Raw genomic sequence first — 23,038 nt, forward strand, 5'->3', positions numbered from 1 at the left:
TGTTATTCATTCTAGTTATTTAACTACCATTAATGAGTGCGCCCACACAAGAGCCTTCTTCTTTCTCCCTTTTGTTTATGCATATGTCACTGGCTCTGGGCGCACCCCCAAACTGGACATTATATTAAAGATTTTACTTGAAAATTGTCCAAATTTGGTTTTTCTGTAATCAAAAACTATTTTTAGACCGGTGCCGGGTCGCCCCCTTTGTGTAACAAGACCCGGAAGATGGTAAGAACTGGTTAGATCATTGTAATGCAGACTATTCCAGTTGGGTTATTTACATGTACAGCGTATACCATAAAACAAGATAACACACCACTTACATACTGTACATATCATTTTGGAACTAAAGTGAAAGGAATCACCTGTACGCAGAGTAAAGTTCTGGTTTGAGGAATTGACGATGATCTGAGCCTTTTCCTTGGTTATATCTCCTGTTTTCACCTTGAAACAGACAGGTCCGATTTTCATTTCATGAACCCCGAGAGATGGGTTTGTGACAGTACCACAGAAAGCTGTAGAATGGGAGCATTAAATGGGGAATTAAAGCAGCGTTCTCACTGACATAATATTCCTCTATAAACACCATTTGTGCAGAAATGTGGCTGACTGCTGTAATTGTGACCTCTATATGTGACCCAAATAGTGTCTGTATGTATATACGTTTATAAATAAACCAATAAATGAAGGCATTCAAGAAAAAAAGGGTGTGGTGACTTCTGCTATTTCTTGTGTCAGGACAGTGAACAGGGGATGAGAGCGTCACAGAACACTCCATAGGAAGATGTAAGCAAACTCAGTGTGTACAGCCACATTTGCTTTCCTGTCCGTTTACTTAACGCACTTAACACATGATGTGATATTGCTGTGCACCCAGGTATTTAATATACTGTGTGGTTTCATTTATCAAATCCAAAAACCGGTACATAATATGTGCAGTTGCCGCTATGAAGAATTATATACTGTTACACCTACTTGAGGCCGTCCTGGATGGTTGTTTATTGCTTGCCGCAGTGGGATTAGTGAGGCTTCCCAGCTGAGTTGAAAATGCCTGGTGAGAAATGACGGAAAGTGAATTACATGGAGAAGAAAGGTGACAGAGGACAGTGACAGTGCTTAGTAATATTACACGCGGGAATTTCCAGTAGTATTAGGGTCTATGATATATCTGATGGATGCATCACTATGTGTGTAGGATATGTAGAGCTGTATGTATATGCACCTCTACGTGTATGCCAGGGTGACTTCCTGCCAGAGGCTGCTCATGACTGCCAGGCCCCAGCCTCACGGCCCACACTGCCGCCAGGGTGACCTCCTGCCAGAGGCTGCTCATTACTGCCAGGTCCCAACCTCACGGCCCACACTGCCGCCAGAGTGACCTCCTGCCAGAGGCTGCTCATGACTGCCAGGCCCACACTGCCGCCAGGGTGACTTCTGACAGAGGCTGCTCATTACAGCCAGGCCCCAACCTCATGGCCCACACTGCCGCCAGAGTGACCTCCTGCCAGAGGCTGCTCCTGACTGCCAGGCCCCAGCCTCACGGCCCACACTGCCTCCAGGGTGACCTCCTGCCAGAGGCTGCTCATTACTGCCAGGCCCCAACCTCACGGCCCACACTGCCGCCAGAGTGACCTCCTGCCATAGGCTGCTCATGACTGCCAGGCCCACACTGCCGCCAGGGTGACTTCTGACAGAGGCTGCTCATTACTGCCAGGCCACAGCCTCACGGCCCACACTGCCATTATGGTGACCTCCTGTCAGAGCTGCTCATTACTGCCAGGCCCCAGCCTCACACTGCCACCAGGGTGACTTCCTGCTCATTACTGCCAGGCCCCAGCCTCACGGCCCACACTGCCGCCAGGGTGACTTCCTGCTGGAGGCTGCTCATTACTGCCAGGCCCCAGCCTCACGGCCCACACTGCCGCCAGGGTGACCTCCTGCCAGAGGCTGCTCATTACTGCCAGGCCCCAACCTCACGGCCCACACTGCCGCCAGAGTGACCTCCTGCCAGTGGCTGCTCATGACTGCCAGGCCCCAGCCTCACAGCCCACACTGCCGCCAGGGTGACCTCCTGCCAGAGGCTGCTCATTACTGCCAGGCCCCAACCTCACGGCCCACACTGCCGCCAGAGTGACCTCCTGCCAGAGGCTGCTCATGACTGCCAGGCCCACACTGCCGCCAGGGTGACTTCTGACAGAGGCTGCTCATTACAGCCAGGCCCCAACCTCATGGCCCACACTGCCGCCAGAGCGACCTCCTGCCAGAGGCTGCTCATGACTGCCAGGCCCACACTGCCACTATGGTGACCTCCTGTCAGAGCTGCTCATTACTGCCAGGCCCCAGCCTCACACTGCCACCAGGGTGACTTCCTGCTCATTACTGCCAGTCCCCAGCCTCACGGCCCACACTGCCGCCAGGGTGACCTCCTGCCAGAGGCTTCTCATTACTGCCGGGCCCCAGCCTCACGGCCCACACTGCCGCCATGGTGACCTCCTGCCAGAGGCTGCTCATTACTGCCAGGCCCCAACCTCACGGCCCACACTGCCGCCAGAGTGACCTCCTGCCAGAGGCTGCTCATGACTGCCAGGCCCACACTGCCGCCAGGGTGACTTCTGACAGAGGCTGCTCATTACAGCCAGGCCCCAACCTCATGGCCCACACTGCCGCTAGAGCGACCTCCTGCCAGAGGCTGCTCATGACTGCCAGGCCCCAGCCTCACGGCCCACACTGCCGCCAGGGTGACCTCCTGCCAGAGGCTGCTCATTACTGCCAGGCCCCAACCTCACGGCCCACACTGCCGCCAGAGTGACCTCCTGCCAGAGGCTGATCATGACTGCCAGGCCCACACTGCCGCCAGGGTGACTTCTGACAGAGGCTGCTCATTACTGCCAGGCCACAGCCTCACGGCCCACACTGCCACTATGGTGACCTCCTGTCAAAGCTGCTCATTACTGCCAGGCCCCAGCCTCACACTGCCACCAGGGTGACTTCCTGCTCATTACTGCCAGGCCACAGCCCCACGGCCCACACTGCCACTATGGTGACCTCCTGTCAGAGCTGCTCATTACTGCCAGGCCCCAGCCTCACACTGCCACCAGGGTGACTTCCTGCTCATTACTGCCAGTCCCCAGCCTCACGGCCCACACTGCCGCCAGGGTGACCTCCTGCCAGAGGCTTCTCATTACTGCCGGGCCCCAGCCTCACGGCCCACACTGCCGCCATGGTGACATCCTGCCAGAGGCTGCTCATGTAGATACAATACTGCTGCTCTTACCTTGATTGTGTCTTTGTCCTGCGGGTGAAGGACCAGGCTTATTTCTTTAAGGCTTTGCAGCTTATGTGCGCTGCTGAACTGGAAGATCTCGTCTAACATCACAGACGCTACCAGATCCTTAGGGTAATTAAGGTTGCCAGTTCCGATGGCGGGGAACGAAACTGATTGACACCCGTGTTGTTCGGTCAACTTCAGGCAGTCTTTAATGACTCCCCGAAATACCTATTGATGGAAACATAAGGCTTGTATAACTATATAACATTTGTAGGACATTTTTCTAGTTGATATAATAAGATCATATGTTTTTTTTATTGCATTACAAATATAAATCTTTACTAATTCACTGCGACATAAGTCATATCAGGTCGGGAATTACCGTTTCTGCAGCCCCTTGTCCTTTGTCCCAGTGTGGGGTCACAACGTGAAGAACCATCTTACAGCGGAGATTGCAGCCGCCGGTTTTATAAACGGACCCCGCCGCCACCTGCACGCCCGCACTCTCCTGGTTCAGAAGTTGCTGGAGTTCCGCTCCGGCCCGGTTGCACAAAGCCTTGGATGCAGCACCACTGAGAAGGTCCAGGTCAGCTCCTATACTGTTCACTATCACGTCGGTCTGCGAGGGGGACAACGGTGACACAGAACAACAAGGTGAAATGATACGTTTCAGTGCAGAGACTAGTAAGACAGGAGTTGTGTGTCACACCATAAACAGTCGCCCTCTTACTGTATTTCGCCTTCATCCACTAGGGGCCACTGGAGTGCAGATACAATGGGGATATAGTAGGCAGTAACTGGGAGCTGGCACTTTAACTTTATAACCATGTGACTAGCTCCTCCCCTGTGTCCACCCTCCAAGCCAGTCTTTAATTTGTGCCCAAGGGAGCTGGTTCACTCTTGGGACTTCTCTGAATAATTTTTATTTCTTTTTATTATTTTTTATTATACATAACAATAAGATTCCAGGTTGAATTTATTCCCAAATAGACACAAATGACCATGAAAGGGCTTTGGTTGTACGTAGAACTTGCAGAGGGATCGTTGCATAAGCCAAACCACAGTGAGGGAGGGGTCGTATCATAGATCTGCTGTCAGAATACACTGCAGACATTTGTGCAGCGGCAACGTGGAGCGATGGAGAGTATGCACCTGAGCAGCATCGGACTGAGCCTCCGTTTTCAGTCTGAGCATTTGTGAACATACGCGCACTCTGAAAACGCGTGTGCACATCACTGGGGGCGCGCAGTTACGATGTACTGAGACGTGCCGCGAGTCATGGGGGTGTGGACTTGCAGCACGCCCCCATTTCCATGGAGACCGGTGAGTTTAGCTAAATCAGAGAGCCGGAGGCTGCGCGCTCTCTATGGGACCGGAACGGCCCACCTGCCCTTCTGGCATTTGCCAGAAGTGCCAAATGGGCAGTCCAGCTCTGTACCCGAGTCGCACCACACCTGCACCCCGATTTTGTACGTACACTGATCATGATTCTGGCGTGTTGCAACCATTTTGGTCGTGTTGCTGCTTGCGGTTGCGATCACGTACGCAGTTACAATGGCTTTGGCATCTTACTTCATAAGGCTACTCAGAACTTTGATAGTCGACTGATCTGCGACGGGTGCTGCGTCATTGTACGCAGCCGCTGGGATTTGCAAAGTCTCCATGCAATGCAAAAAGCAGCAGCCACAGTTACGTCTGGCCCATATGTAATAGCCTGCGAGTTGCCGGAAGCAGGCGGTTCCGGTGATTTAGCCCATCCTGGGTTCACCTTTAAATGGTTGGCACTTTAAAACTACAGGCTAACACGCTGGAATCCGGGCCCTCATTCCGAATTGTTCGCTCGCTAGCTGCTTTTAGCAGCATTGCACACGCTAGGCCGCCGCCCTCTGGGATTGTATTTTAGCGTAGCAGAAGTGCGAACGAAAGATTAGCAGAACTCACCAAAAAATTTTCATGCAGTTTCTAAGTAGCTCCAGACCTACTCTTAGCTTGCGATCACTTCAGACTGTTTAGTTCCTGTTTTGACGTCACAAACACGACCTGCGTTCGGCCAGCCACTCCCACGTTTCCCCAGGCACGCCTGCGTTTTTCCCTGACACGCCTGCGTTTTTCAGCACACTCCCGGAAAACGGTCAGTTACCTCCCCGAAACGCCCCATTCCTGTCAATCACTCACCGATCAGCAGTGGGACTGAAAATAAGATTTTACTCACCGGTAAATCTATTTCTCGTAGTCCGTAGTGGATGCTGGGACTCCGTAAGGACCATGGGGAATAGCGGCTCCGCAGGAGACTGGGCACAACTAAAGAAAGCTTTAGGACTACCTGGTGTGCACTAGCTCCTCCCACTATGACCCTCCTCCAGACCTCAGTTAGGATACTGTGCCCAGAAGAGCTGACACAATAAGGAAGGATTTGGAATCCACGGTAAGACTCATACCAGCCACACCAATCACACCGTACAACTCGTGATACTATACCCAGTTAACAGTATGAAATACAACAGAGCCTCTCAACAGATGGCTCTCAACAATAACCCGTTAGTTTAACAATAACTATATACAAGTATTGCAGACAATCCGCACTTGGGATGGGCGCCCAGCATCCACTACGGACTACGAGAAATAGATTTACCAGTGAGTAAAATCTTATTTTCTCTAACGTCCTAAGTGGATGCTGGGACTCCGTAAGGACCATGGGGATTATACCAAAGCTCCCAAACGGGCGTGAGAGTGCGGATGACTCTGCAGCACCGAATGAGCGAACTCTAGGTCCTCCTCAGCCAGGGTGTCAAACTTGTAGAATCTTGCAAACGTATTTGACCCCGACCAAGTAGCTGCTCGGCAAAGTTGCAAAGCCGAGACCCCTCGGGCAGCCGCCCAAGAAGAGCCCACCTTCCTCGTGGAATGGGCTTTCACTGATCTAGGATGCGGCAGTCCAGCCGCAGAATGTGCAAGCTGAATCGTGCTACAGATCCAGCGAGCAATAGTCTGCTTAGAAGCAGGAGCACCCAGCTTGTTGGGTGCGTACAGGATAAATAGCGAGTCAGTTTTCCTGACTCCAGCTGTCCTGGAAACATAAATTTTCAGGGCCCTGACTACATCCAGCAACTTGGAATCCTCCAAGTCCCGAGTAGCCGCAGGCACCACAATAGGTTGGTTCAGATGAAATGCTGAAACCCCCTTAGGAAGAAATTGGGGACGAGTCCTCAATTCCGCCCTATCCATATGGAAAATCAGATAAGGGCTTTTACATGACAAAGCCGCCAACTCTGACACATGCCTGGCCGAAGCCAGGGCCAACAGCATAACCACTTTCCACGTGAGATATTTTAGCTCCACAGTTTTAAATGGCTCAAACCAATGCGACTTAAGGAAATCCAACACCACGTTGAGATCCCAAGGTGCCACTGGAGGCACAAAAGGGGGCAGGATATGCAGCACTCCTTTAACAAAAGTCTGAACTTCAGGCAGTGAAGCCAGTTCTTTTTGGAAGAAAATCGACAGAGCCGAAATCTGGACCTTAATGGACCCCAATTTGAGGCCCATAGTCACTCCTGACTGTAGGAAGTGCAGGAATCGACCCAGTTGAAATTCCTCCGTTGGGGCCTTCCTGGCCTCACACCAAGCAACATATTTCCGCCATATGCGGTAATAATGTTTTGCAGTCACATCCTTCCTGGCTTTGATCAGCGTAGGAATGACTTCCTCCGGAATGCCTTTTTCCTTCAGGATCCGGTGTTCAACCGCCATGCCGTCAAACGAAGCCGCGGTAAGTCTTGGAACAGACAGGGCCCCTGCTGCAGCAGGTCTTGTCTGAGCGGTAGAGGCCATGGGTCCTCTGAGATCATTTCTTGAAGTTCTGGGTACCAAGCTCTTCTTGGCCAATCCGGAACAATGAGTATAGTTCTTACTCTTCTCCTTCTTATTATCCTCAGCACCCTTGGTATGAGAGGAAGAGGAGGGAACACATAAACCGATCGGTACACCCACGGTGTCACTAGAGCGTCCACTGCTATCGCCTGAGGGTCCCTTGACCTGGCGCAATCGTTTTCTAGCTTTTTGTTGAGGCGGGACGCCATCATGTCCACCTGTGGCTTTTCCCAAAGGTCTGTAATCAGCTGGAAGACTTCTGGATGAAATCCCCACTCTCCCGGGTGGAGGTCGTGCCTGCTGAGGAAGTCTGCTTCCCAGTTGTCCACTCCCGGAATAAACATTGCTGACAGTGCTAACACGTGATTTTCCGCCCATCGGAGAATCCTTGTGGCTTCTGCCATCGCCATCCTGCTTCACGTGCCGCCCTGTCGGATTACATGGGCGACCGCCGTGATGTTGTCTGACTGAATCAGTACCGGCTGACTTTGAAGCATGGGTTTTGCCTGACTTAGGGCATTGTAAATGGCTCTTAGTTCGAGAATATTTATGTGTAGAGACATTTCCTGGCTTGACCACAGTCCCTGGAAATTTCTTCCCTGTGTGACTGCTCCCCAGCCTCGAAGGCTGGCGTCCGTGGTTACCAGGACCCAGTCCTGTATGCCGAATCTGCGGCCCTCCAGAAGATGAGCACTCTGCAGCCACCACAGTAGAGACACCCTGGTCCTTGCAGACAGGGTTATCATCCGATGCATCTGAAGATGCGATCCGGACCACTTGTCCAACAGATCCCACTGAAAGATCCGTGCATGGAACCTTCCGAACGGAATTGCTTCGTACGAAGCTACCATCTTTCCCAGGACTCGCGTGCAGTGTTGCACCGACACCTGTTTTGGTTTTAGGAGGTCTCTGACCAGCGATGACAACTCCTTGGCCTTCTCCTCCGGGAGAAACACCCTTTTCTGTTCTGTGTCCAGAACCATCCCCAGGAACAATAGACGCGTTGCAGGAACCAGCTGCGACTTTGGAATATTCAGGATCCAGCCATGTTGTTGTAGCACCTCCCGAGCTAGTGCTACTCTGATCAACAACTGTTCCCTGGACCTCGCCTTTATAAGGAGATCGTCCAAGTACGGGATAATTATAACTCCCTTTTTTCGCAGGCGTATCATCATTTCGGCCATTACTTTGGTAAATACCCTCGGTGCCGTGGACAGACCAAACGGCAACGTCTGGAATTGGTAATGACAGTCCTGTACCACAAATCTGAGGTACTCCTGGTGAGGAGGGTAAATGGGAACATGCAGGTAAGCATCCTTGATGTCCAGTGATACCATGTAATCCCCTTCCTCCAGGCTTGAAATAACCGCCCTGAGCGATTCCATCTTGAACTTGAATTTCTTTATATACATGTTCAAGGATTTCAAATTTAAAATGGGTCTGACCGAACCGTCCGGTTTCGGTACCACAAACATTGTGGAATAGTAACCCCTTCCTTGTTGAAGGAGGGGTACCTTGACTATCACCTGCTGCGAATACAGCTTGTGAATTGCCTCTATCACTGCCTCCCTGTCCAAGGGAGTCGTTGGCAAGGCAGATTTTAGGAAACGGCGAGGGGGAGACGTCTCGAATTCCAGCTTATATCCCTGAGACACCACTTGTAGTATCCAGGGATCCACCCGTGAGCAAGCCCACTGATTGCTGAAGTACTTGAGACGGGCCCCCACCGCACCTGGCTCCGCCATTGGAGCCCCAGCGTCATGCTGTGGACTTAGAGGAAGCGGGGGAGGACTTTTGGTCCTGGGAACTGGCTGTATTTTGCAGCTTTTTCCCTCTACCTCTGCCTCTGGGCAGAAAGGACGCGCCTTTAACCCGCTTGCCTTTCTGGGGCCGAAAGGACTGTACCTGATAATACGGTGCTTTCTTTTGCTGTGATGGGACATGGGGTAAAAATGCTGACTTCCCAGCTGTCGCTGTGGAAACTAGGTCCGAGAGACCATCCCCAAACAACTCCTTACCCTTATAAGGCAAAACTTCCATGTGCCTTTTAGAATCCACTGCCGGGTCCATAAACCCCTCCTTGCAGAAATGGACATTGCATTTATTCTAGATTCCAGCCGGCAAATGTCCCTCTGTGTATCTCTCATGTATAAGACAGCGTCTTTTATATGCTCTATGGTTAGCAATACAGTGTCCCTGTCTAAGGTATCAATATTTTCTGACAGGGAATCTGACCACGCAGCTGCAGCACTGCACATCCATGCTGAAGCAATAGCCGGTCACAGTATAATGCCTGAGTGTGTATAAACAGACTTCAGGATAGTCTCCTGCTTTCTATCAGCAGGTTCCTTGAGGGCGGCTGTGTCCGGAGACGGCAGTGCCACCTTCTTTGATAGACGTGTGAGCGCTTTATCAACCTTAGGGGGCGTCTCCCAGCGTAACCTGTCCTCTGGCGGGAAGGGGTACGCCATTAGTAACTTTTTAGAAATTACCAGTTTCTTATCAGGGGAAGCCCACGCTTCTTCACACACTTCATTTAATTCATCAGATGGGGGAAAAACCACTGGTAGTTTTTTCTCCCCAAACATTATACCCTTTTTTGTGGTACCTGGGGTAACATCAGAAATGTGCAAGACATTTTTCATTGCTGCAATCATATAACGGGTGGCTCTATTAGAATGTACAGTAGTCTCATCGTCGTCGACACTGGAGTCGGTATCCGTGTCGACGTCTGTGTCTGCCATCTGAGGTAGTGGGCGTTTTAGGGCCCCTGATGGCTTTTGAGACGCCTGGGCAGGCACGAGCTGAGAAGCCGGCTGTCCCACATCTGCTATGTCGTCAAACCTTTTATGTAGGGAGTCGACACTATCACGTAATTCCTTCCACATTACCATCCATTCAGGTGTCGGCCCCGCAGGGGGTGACATCACATTTATCGGCATCTGCTCCGCCTCCACATAAGCCTCCTCATCAAACATGTCGACACAGCCGTACCGACACACCGCACACACACAGGGAATGCTCTGACTGAGGACAGGACCCCACAAAAGCCCGTTGGGGAGACAGAGAGAGAGTATGCCAGCACATACCAGAGCGCTATATAACACAGGGATTAACACTATAACTGAGTGATTTTCCCCTATAGCTGCTTATATGTATAATACAGCGCCTAAATTTAGTGCCCCCCCCTCTCTTTTTTAACCTTTTGTAGTCTGAAACTGCAGGGGAGAGCCTGAGAGCGATCCTTCCAGCGGAGCTGTGAGGGAAAATGGCGCCAGTGTGCAGAGGGAGATAGCTCCGCCCCTTTTTCGGCGGACTTCTCCCGCTTTTTTGTGGATCTCTGGCAGGGGTATTTTTCACATATATAGCCTCTGGGGCTATATTATGTGTGCTTTTTGCCAGCAAGGTGTTTAATATTGCTGCCCAGGGCGCGCCCCCCCCCCCCCCCAGCGCCCTGCACCCATCAGTGACCGGAGTATGTGGTGTGCATGAGGAGCAATGGCGCACAGCTGCAGTGCTGTGCGCTACCTTGTTGAAGACCGAAGTCTTCTGCTGCCGATTTCCAGGACCATCTTCATGCTTCTGGCTCTGTAAGGGGGACGGCGGCGCGGCTCCGGGACCGGACGATCGAGGTCGGGCCCGGTGTTCGATCACTCTGGAGCTAATGGTGTCCAGTAGCCTAAGAAGCCCAAGCTAGCTGCAAGCAGGCAGGTTCGCTTCTTCTCCCCTTAGTCCCTCGCTGCAGTGAGCCTGTTGCCAGCAGGTCTCACTGAAAATAAAAAACCTAAAATATACTTTCTTTCTAGGAGCTCAGGAGAGCCCCTAGTGTGCATCCAGCTCAGCCGGGCACAAAATTCTAACTGAAGTCTGGAGGAGGGTCTTGGTGGGAGGAGCCAGTGCACACCAGGTAGTCCTAAAGCTTTCTTTAGTTGTGCCCAGTCTCCTGCGGAGCCGCTATTCCCCATGGTCCTTACGGAGTCCCAGCATCCACTTAGGACGTTAGCGAAAAAAGAGTCGCTAGACCTTGTGTGAAACTGCATCGTTTGTTGTGAAAGTACGTCGCGCGAGCGCAGTGCGCACCATACACATGCGCAGAAATGCCGATTTTTAGCCTGATCGCTGCGCTGCGAACAACGGCAGCTAGCGATCACCTCGGAATGACCCCCCATATCACATAAGGGGCCTTATTCAAGTTGGATCGCTATTGAGACAGAAATTGCGATTCCCTAAGAACTACTTCTGCTAAAAAACGCATGTGAAGAACCGCCAGAAAAGTAAAAAAAGACGCCCACCCACCGATGCATTTTGCAAAATTGCAGTGCATAAGCAGAAATAGAGGATCATCTGCAACTCCGGTTGCCCCATGCATGCGCAGGACATACGTTGTTGAGGTCGCATCGGCCCCATATTTTTAATCGCAGCTAACGTCCGATGCACGCTCCAAAAACGCTCATGACACGCCTGCGTCTTCCCAACCACTCCCCACAAACGCCATGTTACCTCCCACAAACTGTCACTAGCAATCGCGCTTTGCTAGGCTAGCGCATGCGCAGTCAACCAATAATTGATTGACTTGCAAATCTGCAGTTTTGCAACCGAAGCCGAATAGGGCGCTTGGTCCTTTATCTTGAAGATTGCAATACGCACAATTAAATTGGGGGGGGGAGTTATGGGGGCTGGGGGGGGGGGGGGGGTGGTACACCTTGGACTGCACAATTCCAAACATAAGAAAAGGTGCTATCGTGCTGAGACATGTAGTTCCACACAGAAAAAAAAAACCTGGGTAGGTGTGGCCTGGCTGCTTTGGGGCATCCCATTGTAATACTTAGTCTTGCGCTTTTCTGGCACTACGTATGTAACATCTGTGAACATTCTAATTCTTACTTCTCACCTATGTAACACTCCTATCACATACTGTAGCTGCTGCTTCTTATTCATGTAACACCTATTAACACTTTAACCTCTCACTAGTGTTATGCCCTGAGGTGGTTGGCCTGTGCTGACTTTGGGGGTAGGGGGAAGGGGTGGTCCCGTGCTCTGGACTTGAACCTTAGGGGTATATTTACTAAATGTCGATTTTAATCGATTTTAGATCACTCTTAATCAAAGTTGGGCTTCCGGGTTAATACACACATTTACTAACAGATGATTTTAAATATTACATTTTTAATTGTTAGTAAATGTGGGTTTTAGACCTGGAAGCCCAACATCGATTAATATCGATTTCAATTGATTTGAAATCATTTAAAATCGACCTTCAGTAAATGTATCCCTTGGTGTGAGGGACCCACCAGGTCGCAGTTGTTGGGCCATATTTTTGGCCAAATATTATGCAATGCACCTCAATTGAAGAGATTATTAGAATTATTCGGATTAGCAGGGCTTAGTACCATAGAGTGTGAATATGCACAATTAGTAAATATCATAATTTCCTCTCCCAGTACGTAGTGTATTTATGAGTAAAGATACATACCGTGGAGTCTTCGATATTCTGCTGAACAAGCCTGACGATCAGCCCTTCTTTAGACATCACGGTATCCTCATTACTGCTGCCCGCTCTGACTTGGGGCCGCTCTTTTTCTCCTGAGTCGGTGGAACGCTGGGGCCCCGCTGCTGACGCAGTGCTGCTTTTGTCTCCAAATGTGGCTTTTGCCACCTCAGAGAAAATCTTAACTGTCTCCAAATTTGTGTCAACAAGATGTATCCTCTGCAAACTGCTCCGGGGTCCCTGGGTCTCCACATGCCCTCTTATGGCTTCCAGTATAGTTTCAGCACAAGGTTTCAGTGGAAATCCAAAAACACCAGAGCTGACGGCTGGAATGGCAATTGAACTGTGAGCGTTCTCTGCAGCCAGCTCTAAGCTGCTCATTATGGCTTTATGTAGAAGATGTTCACATCTAAAGCTGGTGCTTTGGGTCCAGCGGGGTCCAACTGCATGTATAACTTGCTTACACGGCAGGTTACCGGCATCTGTAATGACTGCATCACCGGTTGGCAACGGACCCTTCTTCCTGACAATGCGGTCACAATCATCTTGGAGTTTGGGTCCAGCTGCTTTCAGTATGGCCAGTGCCAGACCCCCGATGTGCTTCAAGTCCTCATTGGCTGCATTAATGATAACGTCTACATTGTGTCGACACAGATCATCTTTAAATACGGAGATGGTCACCCCATTTGGCAGCTTTATTTGGAAGTGGTGGTCACCTAGAGGTTCGTTATCTCCACCCGTCTCTAAAGAAATCACACAATTGTAATTCATCTTTGCTGTGGTAGCATGCATCTCTTTGTTGTTCCTACAGAATTTATCGGCCCCTGGTTTAACAATGCGCAGCGTGTCCCCATGCAGAGAGGACAGAACATTATGGATGAGGGCCTCTGCATCCTCAACCTGTGTCCTTGGACCAGACAGGGAAACCTTGTTCTGATTCATCAACACTTTTACATTATTCTTCTTAAGCATTTCCCAAAGCTGCTTCTTTTCCTCCACCAGGAACTGCATCGTTGCACTGGAGTGGACTGGAATATTTAATTCGATCAGACAGTTTTTCTCCAGAAATTTATGGATATCTTTGTAGGTATTTTGTACATGCTCAGAGAGACCAGTGATGACCACGTCACTCTCCGCTCCAGCAGGGAATTCCTGGATCAGGACTTTACATCTCTCAGCATTAATTGACTCGGAGAGATGCAGAGAGAGGCTTCTCCACTCTGGAATTTGTAAGATGCTCTTGTTGTCAACCGGAACTTGCCTACAAATTAATTCTTGTCGGATTTGTTTATCTGCGTCTACCAAATCTTTTGTCGTGCAACCAATCAGTTTAACAGTGGTGTCTTCAATTTCGACCAGAGCGTTAATATTGTGAGGTACAAAGAGTAGATTGGACAGTTCTTCATTATCAGCGAACATCAGGAACTGGAAGATGTGAGGGTTCATCTCAATGGATTTTGATTTCAGTTGCTGCTTAATATTTAGTATTTCAACTCTGGCGCTGAGAACCTCCTCACGCAGTCCGGTGAGCCTTAGATTCCACGCCGACGTGTCATATTCCATCTGCAGCTCTGGGGTATCCTCCAGTATCTTTTTCTCCAGACCACTGTTAAGTATAATCTGATAAAGAGCCGGGGACACGGATTCAGTCGTGGTGGAGCTTTGGCTTTTTCTCTCGATCTGTCTTGTGGTTTCCTCTACCAGTTTTCTGAATGTCGGCTCAATTTTAGCAACATCCTTCAAAGTGCCGGCCATGAAGACCTTCTCCTCGGCAAAGTCTGGTTTGATAAACACTCCTTCATAAGTGGGGCTGGAGACCTGTCCTCTGATGGCCTCCCAGACTGAGGAATTCACTTTACAGTCAATGACTTTGTATTTGGAAATAATAAGTGAGAACTCGGCCGAGATCTCCTCATTCCAAGTCCGAATGACTTTGGCCATGGTCCTGAGATGTGTGTCCAATGTGCTGGGAATCCCAAGCTTTATGACAGGGTTGGAGCAGTTTTTATCTGGCCACATGATTGAACAGTTTTTAGCCGCCATCCTGATGTCAATTTCGTCTTTTAGCCGTTTATTATTCAAGATATATTCCAGTATATATGGGCTAATATGGAACTCTAATGGTTCGGGTAGTTTTACACAAGGTGGTGTCTTCCCGTATAGATACATGTCTAGTGATGGGTAGTATGGATACACGGCTACTGGTGTCTTACCCAGCTCATGCCTCGTCTTCAATACTGTCTTTGCATCTAGAAAAGAGAAACGCACTTAGGATATGTCAGAGAATGACTGAGAGAACATCTGTGTGATATCATGCACAATGAGACCACTATTATCCCACCCCAGAAGATTGGACTCTGGGCTATTTAAATACGTTGGTTACGCCTCACTGGAACACACACTAGGCCCTAATCTAGGACACACATGGCCTGATTTAGAGCTGGACGCAGATGCGGCTAAGTCTTTTGGAGGTCGCCGGTGTGCGACTTTATGCAAATTGCGCTACAGAGTCCCTCCCTGGTGCACATATGTGGGTATGAGTGTGTAAGGAGCCAGATGCTCACTCTGAGCACCTATAGACACTAATACCGTCGGGTGCGTCTGTAGATGCCACCACTAATCACACCATGGAAATGTGCCCCAGACATATTGCAGGTGCTGATGTCCATGGGAGTACGGCCTCCTATGTGAACAGCCGGGCAATCACTTCACTGTCACGCCCAATAAGATGGACCATCTCCGTGCATCCATTTAGCCACCTCCCAATCACTGAGCAGCAACACACAGCACTTTTCCAATAGATCTGAATTACGACAGCGGAATCCCGCAGGGACAGGACGCAGGGGAGGGGATAGTCAGGGACAGGATGCGGGGGAGGGGACAGCCAGGGACAGGACGCGGGGGAGGGGACAGCCAGGGACAGGACGCGGGGGAGGGGGCAGTCAGGGACAGGACGCGGGGGAGGGGACAGTCAGGGACAGGATGCGGGGGAGGGGACAGTCAGGGACAGGACACGTGGGAAGGGACAGTCAGGGTCACGACGCGGGAGGGGACAGTCAGGGGGAAGCTGCGGCTTAGAATACTCACCGGGATCCGTCAGCATTCTGACAGTCAGGATTCGCTCAACTATGTAAACATCGGCATTGCATAAAGTTCTCAATCAAACCCAGAACTCAAGTTTAAGCCTGTCCACCTTATGAACGACCACTGTATCATCCCTTCCACTCTTCCCATTATCCCTTCCACTGTATCATCCCTTCCACTCTTCCCATTATCCCTTCCACTGTATCATCCCTTCCACTCTTCCCATTATCCCTTCCACTCTTCCCATTATCCCTTCCACTCTTCCCATTATCCCTTCCACTGTATCATCCCTTCCACTCTTCCCACTATCCCTTCCACTGTATCATCCCTTCTACTCTACCCATCATCCCTTCCACTGTATCATCCCTTCCACTCTTCCCATTATCCCTTCCACTCTACCCATCATCCCTTCCCCTGTATCATCCCTTCCACTCTTCCCACTATCCCTTCCACTGTATCATCCCTTCCACTCTTCCCACTATCCCTTCCACTGTATCATCCCTTCTACTCTACCCATTATCCCCTCCACTCTTCCCATTATCCCTTCCACTGTATCATCCCTCCCACTCTTCCCATTATCCCTTCCACTGTATCATCCCTTCCACTCTTCCCATTATCCCTTCCACTGTATCATCCCTTCCACTCTTCCCATTATCCCTTCCACTGTATCATCCCTTCCACTCTTCCCATTATCCCTTCCACTGTATCACCCCTTCCACTCTTCCCATTATCCCTTCCACTGTATCATCCCTTCCACTCTTCCCACTATCCCTTCCACTGTATCATCCCTTCTACTCTACCCATCATCCCTTCCACTGTATCATCCCTTCCACTGTATCATCCCTTCTACTCTACCCATCATCCCTTCCACTGTATCATCCGTTCCACTCTTCCCATTATCCCTTCCCCTGTATCATCCCTTCCACTGTATCATCCCTTCCACTCTTCCCATTATCCCTTCCACTGTATCATCCCTTCTACTCTACCCATCATCCCTTCCACTGTATCATCCCTTCCACTCTTCCCATTGTCCCTTCCCCTGTATCATCCCTTCCACTGTATCATCCCTTCCACTGTATCATCCCTTCCACTCTTCCCATTATCCCTTCCCCTGTATCATCCCTTCCACTGTATCATCCCTTCCCCTGTATCATCCCTTCCACTGTATTATCCCTTCCACTGTATCATCCCTTCCACTCTTCCCATTATCCCTTCCACTGTATCATCCCTTCCACTCTTCCCATTATCCCTTCCCCTGTATCATCCCTTCCACTCTTCCCACTATCCCTTCCACTGTATCATCCCTTCCACTCTACCCATCATCCCTTCCACTGTATCATCCCTTCCACTCTTCCCATTATCCCTCCCACTGTATCATCCCTTCCACTCTTCCCACTATCCCTTCCACTGTATCATCCCTTCCACTCTACCCATTATCCCTTCCACTGTATCATCCCTTCCACTCTTCCCATTATCCCTCCCACTGTATCATCCCTTCTACTCTACCCATTATCCCTTCCACTGTATCATCCCTTCCACTCTTCCCACTATCCCTTCCACTGTATCATCCCTTCCACTCTTCCCATTATCCCTCCCACTGTATCATCCCTTCTACTCTACCCATTATCCCTTCCACTGTATCATCCCTTCCACTCTTCCCATTATCCCTTCCACTGTATCATCCCTTCCACTCTTCCCATTATCCCTCCCACTGTATCATCCCTTCTACTCTACCCATTATCCCTTCCACTGTATCATCCCTTCCACTCTTCCCACTATCCCTCCCACTGTATCATCCCTTCTACTCTACCCATCATCCCTTCCACTGTATCATCCCTTCCACTCTTCCCATTATCCCTCCCACTGTATCATCCCTTCCACTCTTCCCACTATCCCTTCCACTGTATCATCCCTTCCACTCTACCCATTATCCCTTCCACTGTATCATCCCTTCCACTCTTCCCATTATCCCTCCCACTGTATCATCCCTTCCACTCTTCCCATTATCCCTTCCCCTGTATCATCCCTTCCACTCTTCCCATTATCCCTTCCACTCTTCCCATTATCCCTTCCCCTGTATCATCCCTTCCACTCTTCCCATTATCCCTTCCACTGTATCATCCCTTCCACTCTTCCCATTATCCCTTCCACTGTATCATCCCTTCCACTCTTCCCATTATCCCTTCCCCTGTATCATCCCTTCCACTCTTCCCATTATCCCTTCCACTGTATCATCCCTTCCACTCTTCCCATTATCCCTTCCACTGTATCATCCCTTCCACTCTTCCCATTATCCCTTCCCCTGTATCATCCCTTCCACTTTTCCCATTATCCCTTCCACTGTATCATCCCTTCTACTCTTCCCATTATCCCTTCCCCTGTATCATCCCTTCCACTGTATCATCCCTTCCACTCTTCCCATTATCCCTTCCACTGTATCATCCCTTCCACTCTTCCCATTATCCCTTCCACTGTATCATCCCTTCCACTCTTCCCATTATCCCTTCCCCTGTATCATCCCTTCCACTGTATCATCCCTTCCACTGTATCATCCCTTCCACTCTTCCCATTATCCCTTTCACTGTATCATCCCTTCCACTCTTCCCATTATCCCTTCCACTCTTCCCACTATCCCTTCCACTGTGTCATCCCTTCCACTCTTCCCATTATCCCTTCCACTGTATCATCCCTTCCACTCTTCCCATTATCCCTTCCACTGTATCATCCCTTCCACTCTTCCCATTATCCCTTCCACTCTTCCCATTATCCCTTCCACTGTATCATCCCTTCCACTCTTCCCATTATCCCTTCCACTGTATCATCCCTTCCACTCTACCCATTATCCCTTCCACTGTATCATCCCTTCCACTCTTCCCATTATCCCTTCCACTGTATCATCCCTTCCACTCTTCCCATTATCCCTTCCACTGTATCATCCCTTCCACTCTTCCCATTATCCCTTCCACTCTTCCCATTATCCCTTCCACTGTATCATCCCTTCCACTCTTCCCATTATCCCTTCCACTGTATCATCCCTTCCACTCTACCCATTATCCCTTCCACTGTATCATCCCTTCCACTCTTCCCATTATCCCTTCCACTCTTCCCACTATCCCTTCCACTGTATTATCCATTCCACTCTTCCCATTATCCCTTCCACTGTATCATCCCTTCCACTCTTCCCATTATCCCTTCCACTGTATCATCCCTTCCACTCTTCCCACTATCCCCTTCCACTGTATCATCCCTTCCACTCTTCCCATTATCCCTTCCACTGTATCATCCCTTCCACTCTTCCCATTATCCCTTCCACTCTTCCCATTATCCCTTCCACTCTTCCCATTATCCCTTCCCCTGTATCATCCCTTCCACTCTTCCCATTATCCCTTCCACTGTATCATCCCTTCCACTCTTCCCATTATCCCTTCCACTGTATCATCCCTTCCACTCTTCCCATTATCCTTTCCACTGTATCATCCCTTCCACTCTTCCCATTATCCCTTCCACTGTATCATCCCTTCCACTCTTCCCATTATCCCTTCCACTGTATCATCCCTTCCACTCTTCCCATTATCCCTTCCCCTGTATCATCCCTTCCACTCTTCCCATTATCCCTTCCACTGTATCATCCCTTCCACTCTTCCCATTATCCCTTCCACTGTATCATCCCTTCCACTCTTCCCATTATCCCTTCCACTGTATCATCCCTTCTACTCTACCCATCATCCCTTCCACTGTATCATCCCTTCCACTCTTCCCATTATCCCTCCCACTGTATCATCCCTTCTACTCATTATCCCTTCCACTGTATCATCCCTTCCACTCTTCCCATTATCCCTTCCCCTGTATCATCCCTTCCACTCTTCCCATTATCCCTTCCACTGTATCATCCCTTCCACTCTTCCCATTATCCCTTCCACTCTTCCCTCTATCCCTTCCACTGTATCATCCCTTCCACTCTTCCCATTATCCCTTCCACTGTATCATCCCTTCCACTCTTCCCATTATCCCTTCCACTGTATCATCCCTTCCACTCTTCCCATTATCCCTTCCACTCTTCCCATTATCCCTTCCACTCTTCCCATTATCCCTTCCACTGTATCACCCATTCCACTCTTCCCATTATCCCTTCCACTGTATCATCCCTTCCACTCTTCCCATTATCCCTCCCACGTTATTAATACCAGACCCCATCTACAAGGTAGATACAGTTACAGGATAATGTAGACATACTAGTCATGCATTTTCTCTTTCTGGGCGAAGGGCATTTCTTATTTCCAAGACTGAAGCAGTCCAATGGGCGAGTTAGTCCATTGACACAATAAGGGGCTCATTTATCACACAATATTTGCGACTATATATTAAGTAACCCCCCCCCCACACACACACACACTCCCCAATGTTAAGGAGGGACATCTCCAATACCCGTTGTGACCCTTCCATTTTCGCCCGCAGACCCATAGGTTTCTATAGGGGATGTGATGCTGTCCTATATTCCCCGGAGCTACTGCAATCTTTTGACTGCTTTAGCCCAATATAGTCTATAGGCTACACCATGCAGTATGTAGAACTGGCAGGGTTCCTCAGGATGACCCCTGTGCATCGTGATCAGGTGTCGGCCTGGACACCGCACTCGGTGCATTGCAGGGACGGGCTCCTTTTGAAGCCTGTCTGCCTGTGCCAGGTGATTAATCCACCCGATGGATGGCATAAGATCCCGCCCAGATCACATTCTATATGAAATCAGTCATAAATGGGCACCCAAGTAATTTGCGGTTACTGCCGCTCATTGCTGAAGCAGTGCTCCTGCCCTGGATTTCCTCCTTTCCAGCGTCTACCATGACCCCCAACGCACCTTTCAGGGTATAAAATGTAATCAGCGCGGCCCCTTCCCCCGGTAACAAGACAGCGTCATGAATTCTTCCGCCTCCATGTCTGGGGCTCTCAAAGTAAACGACCAGGAATTCCTCGGATATGTTTTGCGACAAATTTTCAACCCTAATACTTTGTGTTTCTTCCAGAGGTTTCGCTACCAGTTTGTGTTGATTCACCCGGAGGCTGCTGGAGAACTTTCTGATAAAACTCGGGATGTCTGCAGAAAAGTCAATATATAGTGTTAGCGACTTTTGGCATCATAGTGTCATAGAACAGTAGGGCATAAATACATCACATGTTACGCATTTGTTTTCTACTGCAGTACAGTGTGTTAAAGTCAGTATGAGAGGGTGTGGTTATTGCATTAACCTTTATCATTGACCACGTCAACATTAAGCATTTCGACATGATTAGAATGTTGATAAAATATCTCTAGTGGTGATTTACCGGGTCCAGCAGCTCCAGTGGTGTCTTCCCGGTCTGGTGGTGACGTCATGATGAATTCCAGCTGATCCTGGAGTGCCGTTGGCAGTAAGTAATCACTAAGCCTAACCCCTAACATTCCCCCTAGTGCCTAACCCCAACCTCCCCTCCCACAGCCTAACCCTAACCTCTCCTAGTGCCTAACCCCAACCTCCCCTCCCACAGCCTAACCCTTATCTCTCCTAGTGCCTAACCCCAACCTCCCCTTCTGCAGCCTATCCCTAATCTCTCCTAGTGCTTAACCTCAACCTCCCCTCCTGCAGCCTAACCTCAACCTCCCCTCCTGCAGCCTAACCCTAATCTCTCCTAGTGCCTAACCTCAACCTCCCCTCCTGCAGCCTAACCCTAATCTCTCCTAGTGCTTAACCTCAACCTCCCCTCCTGCAGCCTAACCTCAACCTCCCCTCCTGCAGCCTAACCCTAATCTCTCCTAGTGCCTAACCTCAACCTCCCCTCCTGCAGCCTAACCCTAATCTCTCCTAGTGCCTAACCTCAACCTCCCCTCCTGCAGCCTAACCCTAATCTCTCCTAGTGCCTAACCTCAACCTCTCCTCCTGCAGCCTAACCCTAATCTCTCCTAGTGCCTAACCTCAACCTCCCCTGCTGCAGCCTAACCCTAAACTCTCCCTAGTGCCTAACCTCAACCTCCCCTCCTGCAGCCTAACCCTAATCTCTCCTAGTGCCTAACCTCAACCTCCCCCCTCCTGCAGCCTAACCTCTCCCTAGTGCCTAACCTCAACCTCCCCTCCTGCAGTCTAACCCCAACCTCCCTTCCTGCAGCCTAACCCTAATCTCTCCTAGTTCTTAACCTCAACCTCCCCTCCTGCAGCCTAACCTCAACCTCCCCTCCTGCAGCCTAACCCTAATCTCTCCTAGTGCCTAACCTCAACCTCCCCTCCTGCAGCCTAACCTCTCGCTAGTGCCTAACCCCAACCGCCCCTCCTGCAGCCTAACCTCTCCCTAGTGCCTAACCTCAACCTCCCCTCCTGCAGTCTAACCCCAACCTCCCCTCCTGCAGCCTAACCCTAATCTCTCCTAGTGCCTAACCTCAACCTCCCCTGCTGCAGCCTAACCCTAATCTCTCCTAGTTCTTAACCTCAACCTCCCCTCCTGCAGCCTAACCCTAATCTCTCCTAGTGCCTAACCTCAACCTCCCCTGCTCTTGCCTAACCCTAATCTCTCCTAGTGCCTAACCTCAACCTCCCCTCCTGCAGCCTAACAATAATCTCTCCTAGTGCCTAACCTCAACCTCCCCTCCTGCAGCCTAACCCTAATCTCTCCTAGTGCCTAAACTCAACCTCCCCTGCTGCAGCCTAACCCTAACCTCTCCCTAGTGCCTAACCTCAACCTCCCCTCCTGCAGCCTAACCCTAATCTCTCCTAGTGCCTAACCTCAACCTCCCCCCTCCTGCAGCCTAACCTCTCCTTAGTGCCTAACCTCAACCTCCCCTCCTGCAGTCTAACCCCAACCTCCCTTCCTGCAGCCTAACCCTAATCTCTCCTAGTTCTTAACCTCAACCTCCCCTCCTGCAGACTAACCTCAACCTCCCCTCCTGCAGCCTAACCCTAATCTCTCCTAGTGCCTAACCTCAACCTCCCCTCCTGCAGCCTAACCTCTCCCTAGTGCCTAACCCCAACCGCCCCTCCTGCAGCCTAACCTCTCCCTAGTGCCTAACCTCAACCTCCCCTCCTGCAGTCTAACCCCAACCTCCCCTCCTGCAGCATAACCCTAATCTCTCCTAGTGCCTAACCTCAACCTCCCCTGCTGCAGCCTAACCCTAATCTCTCCTAGTTCTTAACCTCAACCTCCCCTCCTGCAGCCTAACCCTAATTTCTCCTAGTGCCTAACCTCAACCTCCCCTGCTCTTGCCTAACCCTAATCTCTCCTAGTGCCTAACCTCAACCTCCCCTCCTGCAGCCTAACAATAGTCTCTCCTAGTGCCTAACCTCAACCTCCCCTCCTGCAGC

At 50.3% G+C, this 23,038-nt stretch overlaps 1 protein-coding gene across 1 annotated transcript in view; it reads right to left on the bottom strand.

Moving 5' to 3' along the window:
- LOC134944214 (protein mono-ADP-ribosyltransferase PARP14-like) overlaps positions 1 to 23,038 on the bottom strand; it is a 114,734-nt gene that overhangs the window by 23,745 nt on the left and 67,951 nt on the right. The window contains exons 5-10 of the mRNA XM_063932796.1: positions 20,569 to 20,805; positions 12,615 to 14,878; positions 3,654 to 3,890; positions 3,278 to 3,499; positions 979 to 1,054; positions 369 to 518 (exon numbers count right to left, since the gene is read on the bottom strand). Of these exons, the coding sequence (XP_063788866.1) occupies positions 369 to 518; positions 979 to 1,054; positions 3,278 to 3,499; positions 3,654 to 3,890; positions 12,615 to 14,878; positions 20,569 to 20,805 (3,186 nt within the window). The remainder of the gene's footprint in view (positions 1 to 368; positions 519 to 978; positions 1,055 to 3,277; positions 3,500 to 3,653; positions 3,891 to 12,614; positions 14,879 to 20,568; positions 20,806 to 23,038) is intronic.

Source organism: Pseudophryne corroboree, chromosome 7 (genome assembly GCF_028390025.1).
Source record: "Pseudophryne corroboree isolate aPseCor3 chromosome 7, aPseCor3.hap2, whole genome shotgun sequence".
Classification (NCBI taxonomy): domain Eukaryota; kingdom Metazoa; phylum Chordata; class Amphibia; order Anura; family Myobatrachidae; genus Pseudophryne; species Pseudophryne corroboree.